The sequence below is a fragment of the Vanellus vanellus genome (genome assembly GCF_965231255.1).
Source record: "Vanellus vanellus genome assembly, chromosome: 4".
Classification (NCBI taxonomy): domain Eukaryota; kingdom Metazoa; phylum Chordata; class Aves; order Charadriiformes; family Charadriidae; genus Vanellus; species Vanellus vanellus.
In genome coordinates, this window is record NC_138909.1 from 45,179,895 (window position 1) to 45,187,877 (window position 7,983).

The 7,983-nt window shown below is 56.8% G+C and overlaps 1 protein-coding gene across 1 annotated transcript; it reads left to right on the forward strand.

Moving 5' to 3' along the window:
* Positions 1-3,686: 3,686 nt before the first annotated feature.
* Positions 3,687-5,902, forward strand: LOC309671784 (uncharacterized protein; the record flags this gene model as incomplete). The annotated part of the gene is made up of 3 exons (XM_082483080.1): positions 3,687-3,954; positions 4,976-5,160; positions 5,666-5,902. 3 exons carry the CDS (start codon positions 3,687-3,689, stop codon positions 5,900-5,902), a joined length of 690 nt encoding a protein of 229 aa, XP_082339206.1.
* Between the last annotated feature and the right edge of the window lie 2,081 nt (positions 5,903-7,983).

The window sequence follows — 7,983 nt, forward strand, 5'->3', positions numbered from 1 at the left end:
CGGGTTGTCACCCTCCACTTGGAGCCCCTTAATCCCCGCAGTGTTTTGGCAGAAACCTCCTCGCCCTGCAGTGTGCCAGCCCCAATGTCTCCCAGACCCAATGTGTCCCAGCCTCAGGATGTCCCATCCTGGTATGCTTCAGCCTGGTGTGTCCCATTCCTTTGTGTTCCATCCCAGTGTGTCCCACCCCAGTGTATCCCATCCCCGGTGTGTCGTCTTGCAGTGTGTCCCAGCCTGGTGTGTCCCAGCCCTGGTGTTGCAGCACTGTGTGTCCCAGCATGGAGTGTCCCATTCCAGTGTGTCCCACCCCTGGTGTCCCCCAACCTGGTGTCCCCCCTCCCGCTGTCCCAGACGGTGCCGCCACCGCAGCCGCCGGGGCTCAGCGCGGTCGGGCAGTGGCCTCTGGCGGTCAGCGGGGGAACGGCCCGGCCGGAGGCCGCTCGCCGGGACCCCACTGGGATCCCCCCACTGGGACCCCCACTAGGACCCTGACCGCTGGGGTACCTCCCATCTGGGATCCTCATTAACCGGGAGCCCGCTAACTGGGATGCTTGCTAACTGGGATCCCCGATAACCGGGATCTCTGATGATTAGCGATGCACTAATCAGGATCTACACTGATTGGCATCCCCACTTAATTAGCAGCCTGGTAATTGGGATGTTTGATAACGGGGACCCTCTTTAACTGCCAGCCTGCTGACTGGAATTGTGCTAATTGGGATGCCTGTAAACTGGGATCTGTGCTAACTGGGATACTGTGATGCCTGCTACTGGGGATACTCACTAACTGGTTTAGAGCCATGGCTCTAAAAAGCCATGAAACACAAACTAAGGAAGATTATGGAAAAAAAAAAATTACCAGTTTTCCTTCAGGTGCATGGTAAGATGCAAAACCTTTAAAGAAGACATATCCCTTCTGCTTCAATTTAATATCCTGCTTGTCTGCTGGAGGGGGAACTCATCCCAGACCTGGGGGGACCCGTCCCAGCCCCAAGACACCCAGCTCTGCTGCAGGACTCGCTCAGTTTGGGGCACAGCATATTTTAGCCCATATCATACAGCTGTGGATGTTATTATTTGCAGAAACTCCTCTGCTGAAGCTCTGAACCTCCAAGAGCTCCTGGGCAAGAAGTTCCCCAAGTCAACAATTCACAGGGTTTAAAAAAATATATTTTTCTTTATTTTTCTTCTGCATTTGTACCCACAAATAGCCACCAGTGGTGGCAGTGACCTGTGCACATATGAGTCCTGCTTGAGAAAACCTCGCTAGAGCCGGGTCAAGGCTATCGAGAGAAGAAGCGGAGCTGCATACCTTATGATGCTTAAGGGAGGGCTTCGCTCTGTGTCCCAAATCCGTGTGGCAAGACCTTTAATAACACCAAAGGAAGAGTGCATTTAATTGGGATGGAGATCTGGGATTCAGATAAAATGATCAGGGAGGCCATGATGGAACTGAACATGACACCAAGGGTCAGGCCTGGATCCTCCTCAGCCACTTGATGGCAGCGGGTGTCCAACCACTTAGCTTTTTTTTCAATAATTTCAGCAGAATTGGTAGAAAATACTCTTTTTCCTTGCAAACTGTGCATGTCCGTAGCCCCCACCCCAGCCCCCAGCACATGACTGGCACAGCGCCCTGGCAATTGGATGCAGAGGGCTTTTGTGGGCAAAGTGCTCCAAGAGCTGGGATGGATAGACGGACAATGGCCAAACAGTGCGATGCTGCAGGACAGAGGATGGACACAAGACCAAGGGGAGAAGGAGGGTGTCCGGCGTGACCCCTGAGGCTTTCCTGGGATAAGGGGGCAACCCTGGAAGCCCCACTCCTCTGCAGACAGACAATCCACACCCTGCCCAGACAGCCCAGCTGACGGCTAATGAGCAGCATTGTTATTAATTAGCTCAGGAGCTGGAGCCTTGGGGCAATTTTGCCTCAAAATTAGGCAGGAGCCATCCCTGGGTTCACATCCCTGTTCTGGATCTGGACCTGGCGAAAGGAGATGCAGTGACCCCCCAAAGCCCTCCCGTGTTCCTTGCTGGCACAACATCACCCCCCCAAATTACTAACCCCCTCACTCCCCATCTCTCCAGGACAGGATTTCCCTACATGTCTGTCACAAAGAACCACTGGGTACCAGTATCCCCGTTTTGGCCCCATATTACCTGGATCCCAACCCCAAGGATGCCACTGGCATCCCATCCAGCACAGGGTTGCTGGGCACCCCCTGATCCTGGGGCCACCCCGCTGCATGGGGCACAGGAGGTGCCAGAGAGGGTGTTTGCTGAGTTCCATCAGAGAGAGGAAAAAGGGAATAAAAAAAGGGAAAGCACTTCCTAACCAAACACATCCCAGCCCACCCAGCCCTGGCGGGAGCCTCCTGCTTTTTTATCTTGGTCTTTTCAAGACTGTAATTAAGACCTAATAACGCCAAATCTGCTGCCCTTTCATCTCTATGCCCCCCAGGGCCTTTATTTGCCCCCACCACAGTGGCCACCAAGCGATGCCCCCGTGACAAGCAAGGGAGCATGGCATCACTGCTGTCATGGTGTTATGGCTTTTTAACATAAAGACACCCCTGGAAGCCTTCGCCTGCTGGTACCGGGCTCAGATGTGCCACAGTACCATGGAGCTAGGAGGCTCCTCGTCCCCATCCCTATCACCAAGGTGGCCATGCAGCTGTGGAGCAGAGGATGCTCACCGCCCGGGCAGAGCCCCGTAATGACTTTCTCAGTGCTGGAGCGATCCTAGGGTTTAGTTTTTTTCCCAGCTTGGGGGGCTGCACATGCGTGTGCTGGGTCCCAGGGACCTCGTGAAAGCCGAGCGAGGGGGGCTGCTGCTGTGCAGATGTGGACCCCAGTCCCCCGACTCCCCCGCGCCCCATTTCCTCCCCAATAAACCCCCGAGCCCCAGCAGAGTCCTTTGACCGGGGCTTGCTCCCCCGCAGCGCCAGGCCTGAGGTGTGACTTTTCCCAGCTCATTAGGAAAAGCTGCGCGATTTTAAGAATCTCAAACCCTAATGACCATCTGAATCCCATCAGCCAAAAGGGGCGAGCTGGGGGGGTGCAAGGACAGCCCCCCCCCCCCTCTGCCACTGGCTCTCAGAGCATCCCTGGTCTTGTCCCTTCACCTTGCTGGCCCAGGGTACAGCTGTGCCCCTCAAAAAGCAGCAGTGCAGTGGGGTGCATGCCAGCATGGCGAGCCAAGATGGACTCAAGAGAGACCCCCCCTGGGAACTTTGGTGGCCTTGGGGTGACACTGGCTGTCCTGTGGTGTCCCCTGGGTGCCTAGATCCTCCTGCCTGCGTATTTCAGGGCCAAAGCCACCCTGGGGGAGGACATGGGGGATCTCCACTCCAGGAGGAGGGGGAAGGGGGACACAGACCCCGATCGAGGGAAGGGGGACACGGGGGGGAGAGGGAGGACACCCCAGTGGAGGGCAGTGGGACATGGAAGAACACATCCCCATCGAGGGCAGGGGCACACGGAGGGGACACGGAGGGGATACAAGACCCCCGCCCCGCCGCCCCCCGGGCAGGGCACAGTGCGATGCCATCGGTCCCCGCCCGCCCCATCCCGCCCCGTCCCCTCCGCCCCCCGCGATCTCCTGGGGACGGACGAGAGTCCCGCGGGGACCGGTCGGGGCGGCCGTATAAAGGCGGGCGGCACTGCCCCGAGCAGAGCCCACCATGCCGGCACCGACCCCGACGCCCCCCGCCAGGCCCGGCCAGGCCTTCACCATCGCGGCATTGCTGGGACGTGCCTCCCCCCCGCCCGCCCCGCCGCCGCTGCCGCCGCCGCCGCCGCTCCGGGCCCCCCTCCCGGTTCCCGGCCCCGCCGCCGCCCGGGTCCTGCTGTCGCCGCTGTCGCCGCTGCCGCCGGCCGCCGCCCCCCGACCGCTCTGCACCGCCTGCTGCGGGGTCCCCCCCGCCTGGGCCAGCCGGTTGGGGGCAACAGGTACCGTCACCCCCCTGACACCCCGCACCGGGACCCCCCTCCTCCTCTCCCGTGGGGACACCCCCAGATGGGGACCTCCTTCTATCTCCCCAGGAATGGGATTCCTCTCAAGGAGACCTCTTCCAGGGGGACCCACATCCACCTCTCTCATGGGAACATCTCCAAATGGGGAGCCTCTTTCCATCACTCCAAGGGGGCACCTTTCGCCAGATCTCTACATGAGGGAATCCACTCAAGGGGGGACCTGTCCTTGGGGACCTCCTTCCATCTCTTGAAGGGGGAACCCCTGCCCACGTCTCCTGGGCAACCCCTCTCAAAGGGACCTCTCCCAGGGGGACCCTTGTCCACCTCTCCCATGAGGACACCTCCAAATGGGGACCTCTTTCCATCTGTTTGAGGGGGGACCCTTGGATATCTCTCCTGGGGGATGCCTCTCAAGGGGACTTCTAGGGAGACCCCTGTCCATCTCTTCCATGGGGACATCTCCAAATGGGGATCTCCTTTCATCTGTCCAAGCAGGGCCCTTGGCCACCTCTCCAAAGGGGGGAACCTGTCTCCCAAAAGGACCTTTTCCAGGCGGACAACCCCTGTCCACATCTTCCATTCAGATGTCTCCAAATGGGGGACTTCCTCTGCTTCCTCCCAAGGGGTTATCTCCAACAAAGATCCTTTTCTCCCCCTCCAAATGGGACCCTCTGGCCTCTCTCAGGGGTCATCTCCAAATGGAGGAGCTCTTTCTACTTCTTGATGGAGCCCCCCCTCCAAAGGGATTCTCTACAAGAAGGACCTGTATTTACCTTTCCCAGGAGATCCTCTCTAAATGGAGGACCCTCCCCACCTCTTCAAATAGGGGACCCCCTCCAAAGAGACTTTGTCTGCCTCTCCAAGGGGTACACCTCCAAATGGGAAGATCTTTTCTGCCTCTCCAAGAAAGGACCTTCCAAGGAGGGACCCCACTCTAAAGGGGACCCCTCCAAGGTCTGTTCTCCACCCTGACCTCCCCTCTTTCTCTCCCTTCCAGGCTTTCTGATCTCCAAGTGCTGCTTCCCCATCCTCAAAGCCAAGACTGCCAAAGCCAAGCGAGTCCGGACCATCTTCACCAGTGACCAGCTGGCCCGGCTGGAGAAGGAGTTTGCACGGCAGCAGTATATGGTGGGCACAGAGAGGTGCCTGCTTGCCTCCTCCCTGCACCTCACTGAAGAGCAGGTAAGCCCCACCATGCTCCATCTCCACCAGCCCCCACCAGCAGGTCCAGGGAGGCTCCCCAAACCTGTGTCCCAATGGGTGGGACCTGGGCCACATCCCTCAGCCTCAGGGAGCAGCCATGTGGGGTAGTAATTGCAGATGGTTTACATGAAAAGGGTGGAGGATCACAGATGGGGAAACTGAGTGTCAAAGTGCTGTCCTAGGGCCACATGGAGGGGTTGAACTTATGTCCATCTGAACGGTAGACCTACTCTACCACTGGCAGGTCCCAGCTTATCAATGCAGGCTCAGCTTCTGGGTTGCAGGGGACAGTTTTCCATCTTGCTAGGGACCAAGTGTGGCAGGGGGCCTCTGTCCTGGCCAGCCAGGGGATGTTTGAGGCTGTGGGCAGCTAAGGGTTTGTGGAGTGTTATGGCATTGCCTGAGCCACGGGGGTTTAGCAGATCATCACCCCACGGTCCATGGAGAAACCAGGTTTGAAAACCAAGTTTTACCTCTTCCTAAGGTGAAAGTTTGGTTCCAAAACCGGAGGATCAAGTGGAGGAAACAAAGCCTGGAACAGCAACAAGCCAAACTGGCCAAAATGGGTTTGGCCACCCCACAGAGGAGCCCCGACTCACAGAGCCACCATAGCGAGGAGGACAAGGACTTCCCAGCGGAGCCAGGGGATGGCCAGGAGGACATAGCCTCCTCCCCAGACTCAGGGACAGCACCTGCACAGACTGTGGCAAAGAGCTGCTGAATCACCCCTTCGGGCTGCTTTTCCTTGTGTATTATATGAATGTATCATAGCTGGCAATAAGTGTAACTAATATATACAGGGCATCAATTATTTTTGCAGTGTGAAAATAAATTATTTATGCAGCTCTTGGGCTCATCTTTGCAGGAGGAGGAGGAACACACACGTGCAGTAGCAGCAAGGGTTCAATGGGGGTTTGTTCATGGGAGCAAGCCCTGGAGGACTGTAGGGTGTAGGGGCCACCTGCACACTCCACCCACAATCAGCCTCATTTTCCGGCTCATCCCAAAGGCACTGGGTGCTCAGATACCTCCTTGTGCTCTAAAATAGCTTAGGACCTTCACAGAGCCCAGGTTGTTGTAGAATACCTCCATCTTATTGTCCATCCATCTTCCCTTCCTGCCAGTAGCATCTTCACCATAACACACTGCTCTGCCCACAGCTCACACATTTCAACCCAGTGATGGCATCCTTCTGTCCTGCACTTTTAGAGCCAGGAAAGCAGGGAAAACATGGAGAGCAGAGCTGGTGGTGGCTTTGCGAGCTGGGCACCTGGGGTGCCACCTCAGTTGGGCCAGGATTAGCCAGGTTTTAATTGCTTGGCCCTGCTTAAGCAGATGTAGAGGTTTCAAATCCAGTAGGTGTGACAGACATTGGCCTGGGGATGAGCCAAGGGTGGACTATGTGGGGAGCTCCTTACAAGGATGCAAAGCAAGCAAGCACCAATGGCCCTGAACCTCCTAGATAACGGCAGCAATGGGGACATCCAGGTGCTTGTCTGGGCAGCATGGGCTCTGGCCAAACTTACTTCTTTGGTGACTGCCCTGGGCTTGGGTCTGGGGGAAGATGGGACCCAGGTGGAGGGTTTACTTGAGCAGGTGTGAAACTGATGCAAGGAGAGGGAGAGGGGATGAAGCAAAGAGAACCGAGAAAATGCAAGGAGAAGGGGGACAATTAAGAAGGAGATGGTACCAGGAGAGGGAGTGATGCCAGAAGGGGATGGTGCGTGGAGAGGGGGGCAGTGCGAGAAGGGAACGGTGCAAGGAGAGGGGGAATGATGCCAGGAGAAGGGGACAATTCCAGGAGAAGGGAATGATTTCAGCAGAGGGGCACGATTCAAAAAGGGGATGGTGCCAGGAGAAGGACGATGTGACGGAAGCTGCCCTTTGTTCCGGCTGTTTTCAGAGCCGGGATTAGCCAGCGAGTCTCAAAGAGCCCAAACTGTGCTAATGTCTTCACATGTCTGCGGAGAGCCCAGGCTGCGCCAGCGGGTTTAACCCACTAATCTCGCCTGCCGGTGGGTTTATTGCAATCATCCCCGAGACAACAGGGCTTACGGGGGATGTTTTAATATCGCCCAGCCGGGGGCCAAGCTGATTGCAAGAGTTAAGTTGTTCTCAGGACACCTTTAATCCCCCGGGAGCTGGCAGCGCTCAGCCTTGGGCAGGATTGGGCCTTTCGGCGGTGCCAGGCTCCTCTGGGGCAGGCAGTAGGGGACGACCCGTCCCTGCTCCAGGGGATGCTCCTGCAGGGTCTGCCCAGCTCTCACCTCTCTGTGGGCACTGTCTGACCAGGGAATCACTTTTATTAAAACTGTTGGGCTTGAGTCTTTCAGAAAGTGGCTTTTATATGAGACGAATTAAACCATGTCCATCCCTCTGGCACTTTGGGCTTTGACCAGAAGGCTTTTCTCATGGTGGGTGGGATAATCCTTGAGGGGGTGGCCGGTGCCTAGGGGTGTCTGGGGTTCAGGATGCCTGTGTCTCCTTTCCTACCTGCCAGGAGACAGCTGGGTGCTGGGGAAGGCCATCCCCTTTCTTCCTCTCACCCAGTGATTAACCCATTTGCAAGTTCCTTAGGGTGGGGAAGGGACTATATACCTTCAGGACAAAGCAGCCAATTACTGCTCCAGCGGGGACAAGAAAAGCCAAACCCCAGGTCTGATGCTGATAATGGGACAGAGTTGATGGTTTTCAGAAAAGTTGGATTCAGCGGCATCATTTTATGCCTTACCAAGACTCTGCCAGCTCTGGCATCCTGGAAAGGGGGTAGAAATGTAGTTTTCTTCCCCCATTGGAGACATC